The sequence below is a fragment of the Heteronotia binoei genome, chromosome 21, assembly GCF_032191835.1.
Source record: "Heteronotia binoei isolate CCM8104 ecotype False Entrance Well chromosome 21, APGP_CSIRO_Hbin_v1, whole genome shotgun sequence".
NCBI classification, from domain to species: domain Eukaryota; kingdom Metazoa; phylum Chordata; class Lepidosauria; order Squamata; family Gekkonidae; genus Heteronotia; species Heteronotia binoei.
Window position 1 is genome coordinate 135,030,652 of NC_083243.1, and position 20,409 is coordinate 135,051,060.

Below are 20,409 nucleotides of genomic sequence, written 5' to 3' on the forward strand. Positions count from 1 at the left end.
TTATGCGGCTAGGGGAGGGCCACAAAGCATCCCCCCTTTGTGGGGTTAGGGGTTTGTCAGGATCGACCTTTGGGTTTGCCAGCCTGGAGTGGGAGAATGCAGACCATCCTTTGGAGCTTACCTGGAAGGGTCCTTTCATTTAGTTGCCCCGCTCGTGGGGGGGACTTCTCAGGTGTTGCCTGCTTGCTGAGCTGGCCTGGTTGGAGCTGTGATGTACAGCTCTGGCCAGGGCCTTGGGCATTAAATGGCAGGGGAGGTGTCTGCTGAGACCCCTGGCCCTGACCAGTCCACTTGCACTATTTAGCCCTTGCCGATTTTGAATAAAATTTAATAAAGTGGCCCTTAGTTCATCCAATTCATTGTGTCTGACTCTTCATTCCAACTTTGGAGGGCAAAGTAAGGTGTAAAACTGGGAGTGCAAAACAAAATGCTAAAATAGCTGCTGTGCCTTCTTTATCATGGCTAGGAGAGGGGGTAGGAAAACATCAGTGTATCTTACCTATACCCCCCCCCCCAAAAAAAAAAGCCTTAAGATGTCTCTGGGACAGGTTTTGGTAGATTCCATGAGGATCACTTAGTGCTTGCAACTTTAACACATAAGAACATAAGAGAAGCCATGTTGGATCAGGCCAATGGCCCATCCAGTCCAACACTCTGTATCACACAGTGGCCAAAAATTTTTATATATATATATATATATATATATATATATATATATATATATATATATATATATATATATATATATATATATATATACACACACACACACACACACACACACACACACACACACTGTGGCTAATAGCCACTGATGGACCTCTGCTCCATATTTTTATCTAACCCCCTCTTGAAGCTGGCTATGCTTGTAGCCACCACCACCTCCTGTGGCAGATAGGTAAGGTATAGTATAGATAGGTAAGGTATAGGTAAGGAAGGTATTCTAAATTAGTATATATAAAGTTATAAATTACCTTTTTTGTTGTTTCATCCAAATCTACTGAGAAAAACATGATAAATTTCAAGGTTCACATTAAGTTTTAAATAAATGATGGCTCAGTCTTAGTGGGTTTTTTTACAAAACCATTTAGTAGGCAGCCATAAAATGTAGAATTTAAAAAAAAAATCTGACCTGATATTTTTGCTTCAGTTCATTCAGCTCTGCTTCAATTCTGATATTTGTTTCAGTCTGTCTACAGAGTAGTTGCTGCATATGTTGTAGTTTAGTAATGATCTCCTTATTCAATAAAAAAAAACAAATTATCACACTTTAAATGATAGGTTTATTCCTTAAAAAGGGACATGATAAGGAGTCTGTGTGTGTATTATTTTATTTTTACTTTGTTGTAAGATGGTTCAGTAATTATTACTGGTTTCTATATCCTGAATGTCAAAAGTAAAGAATGAGAACATGTAACGGCACCTTGATTTGAGGGTCAGGATAGCATGAAGAAGTGGTTAATCTCATACCACTTGAATTCCTCAAACTGCAACAGCTGGGATTCAATGTTTAATTTATTACTTCCCATTTATGATGATGCTACCTGGCCATTTTCAGCTCTTGATATAAGGAGCAACATACATGTTATTTTAGGGAAACAATGTATGTCTAGATGGAGAAGAAAAGGGCTCACATTCCTGTCTCTAGATCCAGATGGGAAGCCGTGTTGGTGTGAAGCAGTAGAACAAAGTTCTAGGTATCTGAAAAAGTGCGCATACAAACGAAAGCTCATACCTTGAATAAGATTTTGTTGGTCTGATGCCACTGGACTCAGACTTTGTTCTGCTCCAGACCCTAGTAATTTAATGCTCATTAAATGCCTATTTGATTACACTTAAGGATTATTAACTGCTTGGAATAAATCATCTTGTTCTTCAGGAATATGTACAAAAGATGATAAAAATCATGCCAAGCTCTTTGATGAATCATGAAATCATGAAATGAAATGTATGAGATTGCCAAATCTGGATTCTCAGATTCTGAAATCAATCAGCTGTAACAATCACAAAATGCTTTACAGATTAAGCAATAGCTTTTCAGCTGTTGTTGAACAGCTTTCTTATCACCCAGTTATCTCTGAAGCTATAATTCACCATACCTAAGGCAACAAAATGGTTCTGTTTTGTTTTGATTGCCCTTGGAGGTTATATACAGCAGAACAATTATAATTTACAGCTGAAGTCCTGGGAACAGGTTCACTGAACTGAACATACTTGTAATGTAAGTAAATATACATAGGATGAGGTTCTTAGTAAAGAACTGGTGCTTCCACCAGAATCTGAAGTGATAATGAGATCTAGAAGCATCCTTTGATTATAAATCTAACTAATCATAAATGGTCTTATCAGCACTGGGTGCACATTTTAGCCTAGGCCGTTCAGTTTGCTGAGCACAGTTATTTTAGTCTTATCTAGATTCATCTTGACAGCTTGGCCAGCAGTTACTAATTTAAAGCTATGCTTTGCACCTTCTTGAAGCTGGCTGTGGTGAAAAAATTACATCTAGAAGTAACATTGTAGCTTGCCATACACCCCATAAAAGTATATTCAGTACTTCTATTTAACTATTCTTGTGTTTACAAGTTACCTGGTTCTCTTTTTTAAGATGTTCATTTTCTTCAGCAATTTTTGTCTTTAATTCAGTCTCCTATAAATAAAATCAGTATATTGAGCACAAATTAGGCCTTTTGTAGTTAGACCAACTGTCTTGTGAATGTAGTTCACCATATGTAAGAATGCTGCCAAGAAATGGTGTGTGTTTGTTTTTAAAGGAATTCCTGTATGCAGAACAATAAAGACAGTCAAATTGCGCCCAAAATAATGCATTATATACTTTAAAGGTAAAAAGGTAAAGGTAGTCCCCCTGTGCAAGCACCAGTCATTTCTGACTCTGGGGTGACATTGTATCACAATGTTTTCACTGCAGACTTTTTACGGGGTGGTTTGCCATTGCCTTTTCCTGTCATTTACACTTTACCCCCAGCAAGCTTGGTACTCATTTTACCAACCTCGGAAGGATGGAAGGCTGAGTCAACCCCGAGCTGGCTACCTTCTGCCAGGATCAAACTCAGATCATGAGCAGAGCTTGGAATGCAATACTGCAGCTTACCACTCTGCACCACGGGGCTCTTTTTATTATATCTTTACCATATAATAATGTAATTATTCAATAGTATTTTAAAAATTAGTAAATTGTGAAAAAATTAAAAGTTAGCATGAAAGTATTTTCTCACTTCATCATTTAACAACTATTAAACCAAATTACTGTGCTGTGCACGAAATTGTTCATGACTATAGTTATATATCCCTACAGTAAAGCAATGGCATCATAAAACAACTTGTTCGCATAAAAAGCACCAATTAAATACCGCATAAAACCTTATTTTTTTATAAATTAAAAATACAAAATGTCATTTGACAAACATTACAAAATACCATTAATAATTTTTGCTGTAGCTGCTGTAATTCCTGTTCCTTTGCCGTAAGTCTGAGATTTTCTTCTCCTGCTCTGTGCTGGCAAGTGACATTAGACCTTATTAAGTCTTCAGTGACTTTCTTCAGTTCCTTAAATATAGAGAACATTCATAAATAGCTCATCCACAAGCAACAAGACAAAAACCAACATTCCTATTCCAATCAATTTTCTTATGAAAGCTATATGGAGTAATCAGTAATCACGAGAAGAAAGGATAGTTAGATTAATAATAATGGAAACTTACATGTGAAACTATGTTGAAAGTTAAATATGATTTATATTGGTTTCACAAAAGAACTTTTTATAATGCCAATGTCCTCTTTTAGTGAAATACTACTATAAATTAATACTGCATTCCTTTGTTTGATCCTGTATTGTTATGAAGGTTCTACCAAAAGTTATTACCTTTATTTATTTATCAAAGATTTCAGGTTTTCACGGCTGGTAACATCATTAGGGTTTGTAGAATCTTTCGGGCTCAAGTGTTAAAAATGGAATTAGATAAATAAATTAGGGTTTGTAGAATCTTTCGGGCTCAAGTGCCATGTTCTACTGGAGAAAGTTTTTCTTCCAGACGAGAACGAAACATCTGGAAGAAAAACTTTCTCCAGTAGAACACGGCACTTGGGCCCAAAAGATTCTACAAACCCTAATTTATTTATTTAATTCAATTTTTAACAGTGAAAAGGGGGGGGAAATCACTCTAAAGACATGACTTCACAAGAATATTAAATTAGTTACCTTGTTACATGTAAGTAATGTTTAGTAATGTGATGGCTCATGGATAGACTCTATGTTTGTTAGTGTTATAGTTGATGTTTGTTAAATGTTATATATGTTATTATTCTAATAAAAATTTAAAATTGAAAAAAAAAAATAGTGAGATCCTCAGTACACTTGCCTAAGTAAACATTCACAGGATTGCACTGTAAATTAATTACATTTATGTTTAAAATACATTTTTCAAGCATTACGTATTTTGCACCTTCATGCTGTCCTTGTTCCATCTAGTTTAGCCAAAGCAACTAGTGCAGCAAATAAGCAGTACATGCTTTGATTTCATTAAGTTACAATGTACGGTTCCTAGAGTCATAAATATTGTATCATTTTCCCCCTCCCATTTTTGTATGGGGTAGCCTGTTTAATATCTCTCTCTCTGCTTGAGTGCTCTGATGTTTACTCAGACAAATAGCAAAGGTTATGAATGCCGTTTGTAGATAGTATCAAGAATTCTTCATGATGCCATAAGCACTGAACCAAGCATTCAAAAAGGCAGCAGTTTTATCTAGCAGCAACTAAGTTTGGTCTGTTGAACTTTTCTTCATAAAACTGGAATTCCCCCTTATCGCAGTCCAACAGTTTAACTGTTCTGGACAAAATCATGTAACAGTGGAAAGTAGAAATGGAGCTTATCTGAGCTGCTGAATTTTATGAATACCAAGTTACATAAATGCAGCTACTGATTTAATTAAATTCATTTATGAGTGAATAATAGTACTGATCTAGCAAAGGATGATCTGCATAAGGAAATAGGTTTTCATATGTGACAAACACTTTTGTATGCAGCTGTCTAATTGTACATACTCAGGCAAAAACACTGGGGGCTTGATCTAAAAATATACCACAGCAATTGCAGTAGCAAGCATTATGTTCCCACTCCTGCTCATTCCATCATTCTACATAACTCCTTGACTTGCTTACTCATCACTTTTTCCCTGCAAGGAATGAGGATTTTTGTGATGCTTTATTGGTCTGCTTCCTTTATGGAAGGAACAAGATAGAAGTCTGTGTTCCATCTTGACAACAGCTCTCCCTGCCCCAATGGGTTGAAAGGCTGGACCCTAGAGTGCTAGCTAACTACTGCCCAGTTTTGAACTTGCTGTTCCTGGGAAAAGTAGTTGAGAAAGCAGCGGCGGAGCAGTTGCAGGTTTTCCTGGATGAAACACCGCCCTGGACCCATTCCAGTCTGGCTTCCGCCCAGGCCATGGGACAGAAACGGTACTAGTAACCCTCACAGATGACCTAAGAAGGCACCTGGACCAAGGCGGGTCAGTGTTGCTGATTCTCCTTGACCTATCAACAGCATTTGACACAGTCAACTACGACCTATTGACCCATCGCCTCGCCATTGCCGGGGTGTGGGGGTTGGCTTTACAATGGTTTTCCTCCTTCCTCCAGGGACGGGGACAAAGGGGTAATGCTCAGCGAGCAGACCTCCCTGAGGAACCCGCTTATATGTGGAGTGCCACAGGGAGATATTCTCTTGCCTACATTATTTAACATCTATATGCGCCCCCTTGCCCAGATTGCCCGAGGTTTTGGACTGGGCTGTCACCAGTATGTTGATGATACCCAGCTCTACCTGTTGATGGATGGCAGATCGTCTTCCACCCCTGAACAGCTGTCCAAGGCATTAGAAGCCATGGCTGGATGGCTACAGCAGAGTCGACTGAAGTTAAATCTAACTAAGATGGAGGTCCTGTACCTGAATCGAGGGGTGGGGGGGTGGGTTCATGCATCCAGCTCCCAGCCCTGGGTGGTGCCACCCTGGTACCAGCCCAGCAGATGAAGAGCCTGGGAGTGATTCCAAACGCCTCCCTCTCCATGGAGGCCCAGGTTGCAACTGCTGCACAGTCTGCCTCCCACCTGCGGCAGATCAGGAAGCTAGCACCGTACCTATCCCCCCAAGATTTGGCTACAGTTATCCATGCAATGGTTACTTCCAGGCTGGACTACTGTAACTTGCTCTACGCTGGCTTGCCCCTGAAACTGATCTGTCTGCCCCTGGCCCAAAAGAAGCCAGGCTATCCGCAACAAGATCTAGGGCCTTCTCGGTGGCAGCACCAGAACTCTGGAACACCCTCCCAGAAGCTATAAGGGCCCTGCGGGATTTGTCGGCGTTCCGCAGGGCCTGTAAGACCGAACTGTTTAGGCAGGCTTTTCTGGTTGACTGAAAATGGGCTGCCACCCGACATCCTACAGAAGCTGGCGGTCATAGTCAGAACCCAATACCGCCAGACTAGATTGAGATAGCGTACTAGTTTTTAACTTGATAAATGTTTTATGGTTTTATATGTTTTATGGAATTGATTGTTTTTATGATACTGTAAGCCGCCCTGAGTCCGCTTGCGGAGAGGGCGGGATATAAATGTAAAGTAATAAATAAATAAATAAATAAATAAATCTGGAAACTGCAGTGGGTGCAGTATGCAGCAGCTCACCTGCTGTCTGCATCACCTGTATGAGTGAGCATACGGTTGGCGTTCCATGACCTGCACTGGCTGCCTATAGAGTACCGGATCCATTTCAAGGTGTTAGTTTTGACTTTCAAAGCCTTGTGCGACCTGAGACCAACATACCTACGGGACCGTCTCCTCCCATATATGCCCCAGAGGTTGCTTCACGCGGCCTCCCAGGATCTTCTGAGAGTCCCCAGCCCAACAGAGGCCCATCTTGCCTCTACCAGGGCCAGGACTTTTTCGGTCCTGGCCCCAACCTGGTGGAATCGGCTCCCTCTGGAGATCCGGGCCCTGCCTGGCTTGCTGGCCTTTTGTAGGGCCTGTAAAATGGAGCTGTTCTGCCAGGTCTTTGGATAATAATAAAAATCATAATTTTTAATTAATATCCTGCCCTCCCCACCGAAGCAGGCTCAGGGCGGCTTACATGGCATAAAATGCAGACATCACAATAATACAATAATAAAAATACACTAATTACATAACAATTATGTTACATTTAAACCATCTAATTAAAACCATCAAATTTAAAACCAACAAATTAATTCAGTGCTACATTCTTGATGTTACTCATCTTGACACAATTTTATGTGACGATGGTACAATAAATTCCACATTAAGAAAAAGCCAGCTGAAAGAGGGTAGTCTTGCAGGCCCTGCGGAACTGGTTAAGGCTCTGCAAGGCCCGCACCTCTTCTTGTAATTGGTTCCATCAGTGGGGAGCTGTAATCAAAAAAGCCCTTTCTCTTGTAACTTTCAGTTTGGCCTCCTTCGGCTTAGAGATTGTCGATAGGTTTTGCGAACCAGATCTCAGTATCCTCTGGGGAACATATGGGGAGAGACGGTCCCTAAGGTAGGCAGGTCCCTGGCCATATAGGGCTTTAAAGGTAATAACCAGCACCTTGTAATGAATCCGGTACACAACTGGCAGCCAGTGCAGTTCCCATAGCCTCAGCTGTATATGCTCCCACTTAGGGAGTCCCAATAACAGTCTAGCTGCCGCATTCTGCACTAGCTGCAGTTTCCAGGTTCAGCACAGGGGCAGTCCCATGTAGTGGGCATTACAGTAGTCTAACCTTGAAGTGACCGTTGCATGGATCACTGTTGCCAGGCCGTCACGCTCCAGGAAGGGAGCCAACTTCCTCACCCGCCTAAGATGAAAAAAGGCGGATTTAGCAGTGGCTGCTATCTGGACCTCTATTGACAAAGAAGGCTCCAGTAGCACCCCCAAGCTCTTGACCTTGCGCACCATTTCCAATGGCATACCATCAAAACTGGTAAGGGGATTTCCCTTCCCAGGCTGCCGCAGCTCAGGCAAAGAACCTCTGTCTTCGCTGGATTCAACTTCAATCTACTCAGCCTGAGCGCTAGGTCCAGATTTTCTGGGACACCGCCAGGCTGGCCGTCCATCAATAGATAGAGCTGGGTGTCATCAGCATACTGGGACAACCCAGCCCATACCTCTGGGGAATAGGGCGCATGTAGATGTTGAACAACATCGGGGAGAGGACTGCCCCCTGAGGCACACCACAATTAAGTGGACGCCTCTGGGACAGTTCTCCCCCAATTGCCACCTTTTGTCCCCGACCATTGAGGAAACAGGAAAGCCATTGCGAAGCCAACCCCTGAATCCCCGCGTCAGCGAGGCAGTGGGTCAGTAACTGATGGTCAACCGTATCGAACGCAGCCAATAGGTCTAACAACATCAGCACTGCCAAACCGCCTCGATCCAGATGCCACTGGAACGACCAGGGCGACCAGCACTGTCTCATCCCATGGCCCGGGCAGCAGTCAGACTGGTGGGGATCTAGGATGGCAGTGTCATCCAGGAAACTCTGCAATTGTAACACCACTGCCCTCTCAATAATTTTGCCCAAAAAGGGCAATTTTGAGACCGGCCAGTAATGTGCCAATTTGGTTGGATCTGATGTAAGCTTTTACAGGAGGGGGTGGACCACAGCTTCTTTAAGAGGCATTGGGAAAAGTCCCTCCGAGAGGGATCTATTTACGATGTCCCGTATAGGACACCTAAGCTCCCTCTGGCAAGCTTTAATTAGCCAGGAGGGGCACGGGTCCAGATCACAAGTTGTTGGGCGTACAGTAGAGAGGATTCTGTCAACTTCTTCCAAGCTGAGTGTGTCGAAGCAATCCAGAACTGAACCAGGAGACAGGCACGGGGCCTCGAGTTCACATACTGTATCCAATGTGGCAGGGAGCTCGTGGCGGAGCGATGCAACTTCGTCTGCAAAAAAATTCACAAAAGCCTCACAGCCTATCTCTAATTCATTAGCATTTAGCCTGCCTTGTGGCAGTGTTGTGAGATTCTGAATAGTCCTAAACAATTGTGCTGGGCGCGAATTTGCAGACACAATCTTGGCCGCAAAGTAAATCTTCTTTGTCGCTTTGACTGCCATCTCATAGGACCTCATAAACTCTCTATAAGATGTTCTAGTCACTTCGTCTCAAGTATGCTGCCATTGTCTCTCTAACCATCTGAGTCCTCGTTTCATCTGTCACAGCTCCAGGGTATACCACGGGACCAGCTTAACATGAGGGCGCAGAGGGCATTGAGGTACGATCTCATCAATTACTCTGGAGAGCCGGCCATGCCAGGACTCAACCAGATCATCGAGGGAATCGCCAGGGGGGCAGGGATCCTGTAGAGCCATTTGGAACCACTCAGGGTCCATCAGGCTCCACGGGCAAGCCAAAATAAGCTTGTCACCCAAACAGGCTTGGAGTGGAGCATCCACAAAAGCCTTAAGGGCAAAGTGGTCCAACCATGGCACCGCCTCCGCAGTTATATCGTCCACCATAACCCCAGCCACAAAGATCAAATCTAACATGTGTCCTGCCTGGTGAGTGGGCGATGTAACAAATTGGGAGAGTCCCAGTGTCTCCATGGATGACACTAGGTCCATTGCCTGACTAGAGGCCACATCATCAGCATGGACATTGAAGTTGCCCAGGATCACAAGCCTGGTGAGTGGGCGATGTAACAAATTGGGAGAGTCCCAGTGTCTCCATGGATGACACTAGGTCCATTGCCTGACTAGAGGCCACATCATCAGCATGGACATTGAAGTTGCCCAGGATCACAAGCCTTGGGTACTCCAATGCCCAGCCTGCTACGGTCTCGATCAGGGATGGTAAGACGCTGGCTGGTGCGTTAGGCAGACAGTACACCAGCCAAATTGCCAACCCCTCCCCAGCGTCCCACGCCAGACCAGCACATTCAATACCATTGATCTCCGGGGCCGGGAGAGCCTTCAAGGAGTAAGCCTCTTGTATGAACTTGTTGCACTTTACTGAATGCTGAGCTGATTTTATTATGATTTTATTGTGATTTTATATCTAATTGTTGTACTCCTCTCTGAGCCCCCAAATGGGGGAATGGGTGGAATAGAAAAATAATAATAATAATAATAATAATAATAATAATAATAATAATAATAATAATAATAATAATAATAATAATAATAATAATAATAATAATAATAAAGCAGTCAAGAAGGAAAGATTTGGCAACCACTGTATGATTGCAGTATAGTTGCAGTATGGAAATTGAGACAACTAAGAAGTAGTATATTTGTACATAAAGAATATATAAGATAAGGAGTGAGTACTGTATATTGAAATAAGATGATGCAATTATAAGTGTATTTGTAAGCCAAAATAAGAATTTTAGAGCGGTAGAAGTGTTTTAAGAGACAAAATAGAAAATACTAATCGTAAACAATATATAGATGAAATGATGATTGAATCAGATGTATATGTAATGAGAAAGAAAATGTAATCAAGAAAGGTGCTTGTCCTCTTCCTCCAACCCTGTTTTCCCTTATTTCCCTGTAAAACCTTCCCTTTCCCTTTCCCTTTCCCCTTCCCTATAACTGAAACTCAATAAAATCTTTAATTTGGAAGAAGGAAAGAGAACTGATTTGTCAAAAAACATTTATTGATAGGTTAAAAAGTAAGAAATGAGCTTCCAGTCCAAGGATTAGCAGTTCCCTTAAACCAGGGGTGTCATACAGTTTGGGGGCCGAATCAGGCCCCTGGAGGGCTCCTATCAGGCCCCCGAGCAACTGGATATCATCTACTTCCTTCTCCTTATACTTTGCTTCTTTCTGCATAACAGCTTGTTTTGCAAGGCTTGCTCAATTGCACAGGAGCTACAGAGCAAAACCTCTATTTTCTCCTTTGGCTGAGGCTCCTCCCTTGTGGTGGAAGGGAAAAATGGAGAGCTTGCATTGCCAGACTCTCTCAATTGCACAGCAAAGCTACTGAGCCAAGCCTCTCTTCCTTCTATTGGCTGAGGCTCCTCCCCCTCCTGGTCCTCTGGGGAAGGAAGGAAAGAGACAGAGCTTCCTTTGCCCAGTTCCCTGGATCCCATGGGAGAAATACAAAGAAAGCACCTTTAAGACCAATAAGTGCTAACATTTTAAGCATGTTTTAAGTTTTTTAAAATATATATATTTAACTATATTTGTGTCCTTTTTAAAGTTTATATCTCTGCTACCTAATCTTAAATAGGCATACTCATGGCCCAGCCTGACATGGCTCAGCCCAACCCAACATGATCTGGTCCAACAAAGTCTCATTTAAGTCAGATCTGGCCCTCATAACAAATGAGTTCGACACTCCATGGATGCTTTCCTATCTATGCCAGAGCTAGCCTGGGAGCTGAAATTCCTTTATTCCTGCCCCTGGATCTAAAAGAGAGGCTCCCATTCACAAAAATGAACTCATTTCATCAGCTAGGAAGACTGAAAGGTTTATTCAGTTATGTGCAGCAATGCTGCCTTCTTGTAATTTTAAATCATTTTTCAGCTCACCTATATAAATAATAAACAATAGTAAATTGGCCGCTGCCAGTCTGAGTACACAATACTGACTTTGATGGACCAAGGGTCTGATTCAGTATAAGGCAGCTTCATATGTCCATATGTCCAAATTGAAGAAAATGGGCTTATAATTTTATTTGAGACATCAAATACAACTTTTGAAAAGGCTTTTAAAAACATTATACTCCAATAAACATTAACAATGAAAAAACTGTATGTGCTGTTAAAACAGTAAGTACAAGAATAATCACTAAACCATTGACATATGCATTTACCACATTTTTTTAGAAAAAATATGTATGGGCATAGTAAATGAATGACCAAATAGTTTGTGATGAATTCTGTCTCTTTTTTATTTTGCTGTTTCATTTTATTTATAGTCTGCATTTTTCACTGAGAGTCAAGGAGGGTTATACAGTATAAGTCAAATACAATCAACAGGATGGGACATCCAATAAACAGTGCAACAGGGTTTGGATTACAGAAATCTGAAAGCAAGCAGAAATGTGAAACAGACCTGAGACAAAGCATAAACATTTAAACATGACAAGTTAAATGATACAGATTATACAGCATGGTGATTACATAGCAGGAGTATACTTACAGCTACTGATAGTACACAGTAATATAGTCCACAGTCCTTATCCTTCATCAAAGCATCTTTCTGAACCATTTCATCTCAATATAGCCCTATCGGTTGTGTAAAAAACCCATGCTGAACCATTCAGTTTTGCACAGTTTGTGGAAAGCCAGAAGACTGGGAGACTTCCTGATGTCCTCAAGCAGGTCATTCCATAAGTTGGAATGCAGAGAATGCAAGTGTATGGATAGTTGTTAATTTTGTAAATTTGCAGGGTATTACCTCCAGAAGGCCCCTGCTCAGATGAGTAAAAGTGCTATCATGGAGCACAGGGAGAGAGGCAGTCTTGCAGGTATGCTGAACCAAGACCATAAAAGGCTTTGTATATATGTGAAAACTAGTATCTTGAATTGAGCCTGGCAATTGAGCTCTTGATGTATCTATCTTTCAAGGAAGAGTTAATTCTAAAGAGTATAGGGGTGTTGGGAAACTGCCATAGTGTTTGGCATGGATAATTAGCTCACTGACCAGCAAATTTTAATGTCTTCCTGGCTCTTGCCCAAGCTATTCTGCTACTTGTTCTACATTTATAGAGTGAGATTCATAGTTATTAGGCAGCATAGATATACAGAGGAAGGATAGCTAAATGCTGCAAGCTTGTTTTGTCAGCGCCCAGAGTCATAGTCGCCATTTACCATGCCACTCCACTCCTTGCCCTGTTCACTGAACACTAAGAAATTAAGCAGGAAACTATGAATGCCGCTTGCCCTCTATGTGAAATTCCTTCTCTGAATGTACATGATGCCATGACCTGAAAGGGACCAGAGAGGCACTGCAATTCCTCCTAATGGCAGCACACCACAATTCATTAATTTGAGGAAAATATCTAATGCAAGCTCAACCTCTCTCCAGTTCTGGCATTATTTCCCATCTATGTGAAAAGAAAAATTATTTTGCAATTTAAAAGCCATTCATGTTTTCCACTATTCAGTGGCACATGAGTAGGTATTAAGCAAAAAAACAGGCAAAAATTTCCAGGTCACTAAAAGTATACAAATTAATCTGGTGGCGAGGATGGGCTCCAAAGTTTCAAAAGTGATCTGCCCTGAGTTAAATATTTATCTGTAACAAACCACTGGAATGGTTTACTTTGACACAATATATTCAGATGGGAATTCAACTTGTATTTGACATATCAATATGGATTTATTCACAATCTGAACACATACATCCTCAAAGAACATGCTAAAAGTATTGCATGCATGTAAAAGGTAAAGGTAGTCCCCTGTGCAAACACCAGTCATTTCCGACTCTGGGGTGATGTTGCTTTCACAACGTTTTAACGGCAGACTTTTTATGGGGTGGTTTGCCATTGCCTTCCCCAGTCATCTACACTTTCCCCCCAGCAAGCTGGGTACTCATTTTACTGACCTCAGAAGGATGGAAGGATGAGTCAACCTTGAGCTGGCTACCTGAACTGTAAGCCTAAATGCCCTCAAAACGAGGTTGGGGAATTAGTTAGGTGGGCACCTGGCTCACTAGGAATCTTTTACCAGTGTATACAAGAATACACGTCCAGAAAAGTGATGCTTAGATATTAAGGACTCTAATTTAGTAAAACCAATTATAATTTATTGAGAAAAATATAGTCTTCCATACAAGATAAAAATATTCATACAATCATACACACAGTCCTAGGAAAAATAGATAGATCGATAGGGGAACATAAAAGGGTAGACACACAGGGTAATATTACCTGTCGTAGTCTTCGCGGAAGGCTCCAATGGCGACAGAGAGGGAATGGGTAAGGGACCCAAAACTGATCAGGAATCGGGGATGGATCTATGCAGCGGGAGGTGGGATACTGCTAGAAGCACACCTGTGGGTAGCTAGTCCACAGGTTATAAGGACTCTCTTGAGCCCTCAGGAGATGGGAGGTATGAGGGAAGAGAAAGGGGAGGCTCTGCATTGACCATGAAGGCTGGACTATTGCAGAGCCAATAGCGAGTTCCTTGGTGGCACCTAATTGGGTACCTGCTTTTGACCAATGAACTTCGCCTAGGTCCTGTGTACCTGAAAGAACTTCCAGATTGCAACAGGCCCTGGGGCGGCTCCAAGGTGTCAGTCGGGAAGAAGAATGGAAATGGCTACTGGGTGGGGAAATACTTAAGATTAGATGGACTTATCTGGGAAGGTGATAATAGGGAATCAAATATTGACCTAGGTATTCCCGGTTTAGACAAAAGACTTGGCTCTGGCAGGAGATGGTCTTCCTCTTTATCCCATCATCTTCTGGGTAGGAGTCTTTGTCCAGGGTTTTGCCAGACAAAAGGAGCAACAGTTGAGCTGTTAATCCATTCATGGGGCAGACGGGTTGCTTGAGGGCTAAAGGTGACATAGGGTGTGTACGTGAGCCTTCCACTATGAGGGAATGAAGTCCAGCCTGGTGGGAAGATGGCTATGAGTGGTGTTAGCGTTACACGGTGGATTCCATGTTCAGCGCTTCATAACCGGTCGCCTGGATAGCTCCGTGGCGGCGCAGACTCTTCCGCTCCATGGCTGGCCCATGCGGTGACGGGGAAACATCCGTTTGTGTTGGCAGGCATTCCGTACCGGTTTAGAATGCCTGTATAACTTGTGGCTGCTTATACACATAAGACCCTTTATCTTCCTCGATAGTTTTGCCCACACTCTCTGGCCAGATGTGTGTGAGCTCACTTCTCCAGGCGCCCTGGCAACCACACTGGTGACTACGATGTTCGGAAAAGGGGGCTTTTCCTCACAGAACCCAGCTTCCACCGGGATCAAACTCAGGTCATGAGCAGAGTTTAGGACTGCAGTACTGCAGCTTTACCACTCTGCACCACGGGATTCCTTGCATGCATGTAGCCCCAGTCAATAAAAGGAAGTCAACTTGCAGTAATCATTCTTTATATATTACATTGCAAGTCCATGAACATCAGTTGGTGCAGATTGGGTTAGGCTGTCAAGAGCCCACTGAAAACATGCTCCAGAATCTCCTCCTCCTCCTCCATGATCATCATCATCAATTTGATTTGTGAACTGCCCATCCCTGCTATTGCAGGGTTCTGGGCAATGTACAGTGACATTAAAAACATTTGCCAGATAAAAACAATAAACAAAACTAGAAGTACATTATAAAAGCAGATGGTAAATACCAATACATTATGAATTCAAGATGAAACAAAAGTGCCTTCCTGACTATATCCCCTTCACACCATCCCAACTCACACCCCTCAGTTTTAGAATTCTCCTCTACTAGAGGCAAAGTCCAGGTCATTCTGCCTTCCAGAAACTCTGTAAAATTTTCTTGTTAAGATCATTTTTAGTGGTTATTTACATACACATCTAATAAAGATCCAGTGTTTTATCTTTTTTTATTTTGAAATGTTGGAAAGAGGCAGAATAGAAACTATAATAAATAAAAAATACTACTGAATGAACTTCGCACCTACCTCTTTTAAATTATATATCTCAGATTCTTGCCTTTTATTCATTGCTGTCAATTTCTTATTGCACTGAATGGCTTCCACAACTTGGGGTCGGGGAGTGGGAAATGGAAAAGGATGAGCAAATATTAAAATATTCTCTTTTTATGTTATTTCAAATGCTACACATAATTGTGGAAAAAAAATTGAATCTGTATATATATATATTTATTTTCAAGTGGGGAAATTATAAAGGACATGGATATATAATCCTGTTTGAAAATCATGATTATTCATCCATATATGAATACTCAGCTATGTTATCAGTATATGTAATTTCTTTCATGTGTTCCAATTTGTTCTGTGAAATGTAATGGGCTTATTTTGAGATTATTTTTAGAAAGCATACTTCACTTTCAAATGCCATATTGCTACATGTGCAGCAAGAAGTCCCATTTTGAACTACAACCTATTTAAAATATTAATATTCTCAAAAATTTTCATATATAATAACCAGAGGGATTAAAATTAATAGTCTGGAAAGCTTGTCATTTCTTGTTCAGTATATGACTTTTTATAAGAATTTTCTAAGGCTGTAGTTTCATGCTTACAATGTCTAAATGATAAATATGGTGATCAACAATTTTCACTGTGATATAAAATGAATTTTCTCTGCAGTAAAAGTATTTGCAGCTAGTGGAAGTAATACACTGGTTTCTAATTGACCAGAATCTGTTTGTGTATATGAATAAAAATATTTTGTATGCATTAATCTCGCAAATGCTGCAAAATATATTAAAACTGATAAATATTTTGTTTTGTAAAAAAATACATAAAATAATATATTCTGATGAAATAGTTAAGATTTTGTCCTTAGTTCTGTATCTGTCATACAATTTGAGAGTTATAAAAGAGTACATATTTAACACAAAGCACTAAAAGATTCTGGTACAACAAGAAAATTCTGGTACAATTTAAGTAATTTGATCCAGCATGTGGCACTTGGAAGTATCTGCATACAAAATATACCAGGAACTGGTAGAAAAGGCCACACACATCTGCCTTGACCCAGCCCATACAATGATGTTCACAGTCTCCTCTCTACCATTCAACATTTCTCTGGAAGTGTCAGGGCAATGTTCTTTGGTATTATTTGCATCCTTGCCCACTGCCTCACCTTCATGATCTTTCTTGGGGTTATGTAGCGACCCCAGATAGACAGCACAATGCTAATGGTCTAAATGCATTGCAACTCAGTATCTCAGCAAGATCCTGCTATAGTGAAAGGAATCCTTTCTGAGGGGCCATGCTGAGAGGGGCATATAAGTACTAAAAGACAATGGACAATATGCCTTGTTCCAGGAGATAGGAGGGGATATGTCAGGAATGAAAGACTGTTAAATTGCATGCTTATTCTAGGATTGCTATTGCACTTTGGTTTATCTAGCACAGGGGTGTTTAAGTCATTTGATATGTGGGCCAGATTTGACATAAATGAGACCTTGTTGAGCTGGACCATGTATGTCATAAAATGTAATGCCAGGTAATGGGGATCAGAACTTTATAAAGGACACAAACAAACACAATTTTTTTACTTAAAATAAAACGTGCTTAAAACATTAGCATGCTTTCAGTATTTTGTGTAACAGTCTCTGATAACTGACACCTCTTACTCTGAATTATTGCGTTGGAGAAATGCATGTGCTATAGCAATCTTAAGTAAGCTGTTCAGGTGTTGTTGAGGTGTGAATCTGTAAGCTGCAAACCGACTTTTGATTTATTGACATTCATTACAGAAATCTCATGGTCAATGCTTTGAGCCTAAGACTCAGAGGAAAACATGAAATGGCTGGGCATTGTGATCTTTTGTACAGAAACTGCTTCATGTACTGGTGAAGAACACATGAAGGCTGTATGAGAGAGACTGAGGGCTATGTGTTTGTCTACAAAACTATAGTCTTCCCCAGAAAAACAACTACAACTCCTATGCGACAGTGCAAGAATTTATTTATTTACTTTAAACTTATATCCCACCCTCTCCATGAACGGACTCAGAGCAGCTAACAATGACCAAAAAGATTACATGTTAAAATCACTAAAACAATAGAAAACTAAAAACTGTAAAATATAACATTAAAGTGCTAGTCACAACTTCTTATGGTGGTTCACGGAATAGAGAGACAGACATGTATAGTGGTCAGTATCAGCCTTCTGTCTGGGAAGTCTAAGTTCAAAATCCCCCATCAATCAAAGGAAATCAAAGGAAAATGTGAAATGTGAAAGAAAAATCAAAGGAAATGTACTCGGTGAACTTGGTCTGGACACACTCTTAGCCTAATCCTGGTTGTTGTTATTCCTCTTCTGAATCATGAAGGCATGAATATAGTGAAAAGGGGGAGGCAAATCCAGTTGCACCCAGGAGAGCCCTGGCATAATGAGCCAACAAAACACACACACTCTCTCTGTTTCTGTTTGTAGCTAGGCAAAAAGCTCATACCTTGAATAAAACATTGTTGGTCTTAAAAGTGATTTCCTTGTATCTCTCCCATGCGATCGATGGAGGAAACTGGGCAAAGGAAACTCTCCCTCTTTCCCTCCCTCCCTCCCTAGGATATGAGGAGGGGAGGAGCCACAACCAACAGAAGGAAGAGAGGCTTGGCTCAGTAACTCTGCAGTATGATTGAAAGAGCCTGGCAACCCAGGCTCTTGGAGGGGGGAGAGGGAAAAAGCAAAAGGCTGCTTTGCTCGGCTGCCTCATCACAGGAGAGAAATGGTGACTGAAGGAAGCAGGCAATGGCCCCCAGAGAGCTCCAATCAGGCCCACGGGCCAGACATTTGAAACTCTTGATCAGCAGCTGCTTCTTATTCCTTTTCAATTCCCAGTACATGATCGTTAAGGCCATAAAGGTCTTTCAGTTAGAGCTAAGAGATCACTTGTTGCCTTGGCATTTTCACCAGCTGCCATAAATGGCTGGATCAAGGGGTCGGCACAAACTGACTTACAAACTAAAGTTCATGAAAAATTTTGGTTGGTTCAAGGTTCACAAGCTCAAATTCATGGCAGGTCAACCAGCACTAACTTTCAAGCCATTTGTGGTGATTTGCAAATGGAAACATTTTCAGACTGTCTCTGCGCGATCCAAATGTTTACCAAACTTCAAAGCAATTGGGGGGGGCATCTTGGTGGGCATATAGAAGAGCATCTGAGGGAAGTCCCCTGCAACTTTGATGTGTCTCGCTTGTACAGGATCTGCTCTATACAGTCCTGAATCTCCTAAACCTGTCATTTCCCCAAAAAGCATTTTTGGGGGGGCACCTTCGGGGGGGGAAGCTGTAACTCAGACCCCGTGAATCCAATCCTCACCAAACTTAGCAAGCAGGTAAAAGAGAGTCACCAGAGACCTCCTGTGGGTTTGGTGTCTCTTGTTTGCACAGGATTGATTCTACACACTTCTAAAACTTCTGAACCTGCATCTGTCAAAATGACAGCATGTCATTTCTTCAGAAAGCAGTTTCCTGGTGGCACTTTCTTTGGAGGGGCTGTGCCTGTGACTTGGACCCTGTAAATCCAATCCTCACCAAATTTGGAGGGCAGGCACAGGAGATCAGACATAGATACCCTGTGAGTTTGGCGTCTCTAGAATGCCGGATGAGCAATCAATTCACGAATTTCACAAACTGAACCAGTTTGTTTAGTGCTTAGAAGTTTGTGGTGGTTCATGGTATGCTACAAACTATGAACTGAACCACATTTTCTCAGTTTGTGCCTCTTCCTAGCTGGATCCATGTCCCAAATTTATAATATATTTACCATTCTGCTCTAATCTCTCATGATGTCCTTTTATTGTTCCAAATTGACATGTAATAGCTGCATAGCATTTTTCTACTTCATTCAGACTCTTCTGATGATCTTCTTTTGCTAACATATGCAACTGTATTGTTTGTTCCTGTGTAAAATAAAATAGATACCTTTAAAGAAATGTGTAGTGTGTGCGTGTGTATATATGCATATATATGTATGTACATATTATTAACAAATGAAAAGACATTCTAAAAACCATTTATTCATGTTATAGTAGAAAAAAAATCCTGCAAATGAGAGGCTCCGGTTCCAACAATTCAATGGTAGAGTTTTTGCAATACATACAAAGCAGATCTCTCAAGAAATTGTGCCAAACTGCAAAACTATAAGAATATAAATTATGTGGTCAAGCAAATAACCATAAAACTGTTTTTAAAACACACAGGAATATCCCAGAAGCTTACTGAGATTCCTCACTGACACCCTGAAAGACAGCTTTACTGCTCTTCACCTACAAGTGCTGGGTAATTCAAACTGGGCACTAGTGAAGCCCAGCAAAATTAAATAGCTGGAAATATGAGCTAAGCATTTACTTCAAAGCCTTCTATAATGCACTGGGATTCCATGATAGATGTATCAGTGTAAAAATAGGAAGCTTAAAAACTTCTGAGGTATGCTGATGTATTATAAACTCAAGAATCTGAAGATGTTAATAAAATTGGCTGTAATGACAATAACACAAGGTTAGTGAAACAGGATACACATATATGCAGAGCTGGTGCTACCATTAGGCCAACTAGGCAAGCTGCCTATAGCGCAGACCTCAGAGGGCGCAGAACTGACAATCAGCATTAGGGTGTGAAATCTGTCACACATCTATCATGTGTAAATTTTCTAGCAAAAAAGCAGGAAGTTGAGGTAAACAGTGGGAAGCCTATCATAAATATTCCAAGGCTGAATTAACTATACATTTGGCTAGAATAGAATTAGCATTAGATTGAGGAATTAAGGGATAAGAAAACACAT

General features: G+C 41.2%; 1 protein-coding gene across 1 annotated transcript in view; it reads right to left on the bottom strand.

The window, feature by feature from the left end:
• CCDC73 (coiled-coil domain containing 73) overlaps window positions 1-20,409 on the bottom strand; it is a 115,667-nt gene that overhangs the window by 43,394 nt on the left and 51,864 nt on the right. The window contains exons 7-11 of the mRNA XM_060262386.1: window positions 19,393-19,528; window positions 15,609-15,688; window positions 3,436-3,564; window positions 2,588-2,647; window positions 1,133-1,237 (exon numbers count right to left, since the gene is read on the bottom strand). Of these exons, the coding sequence (XP_060118369.1) occupies window positions 1,133-1,237; window positions 2,588-2,647; window positions 3,436-3,564; window positions 15,609-15,688; window positions 19,393-19,528 (510 nt within the window). The remainder of the gene's footprint in view (window positions 1-1,132; window positions 1,238-2,587; window positions 2,648-3,435; window positions 3,565-15,608; window positions 15,689-19,392; window positions 19,529-20,409) is intronic.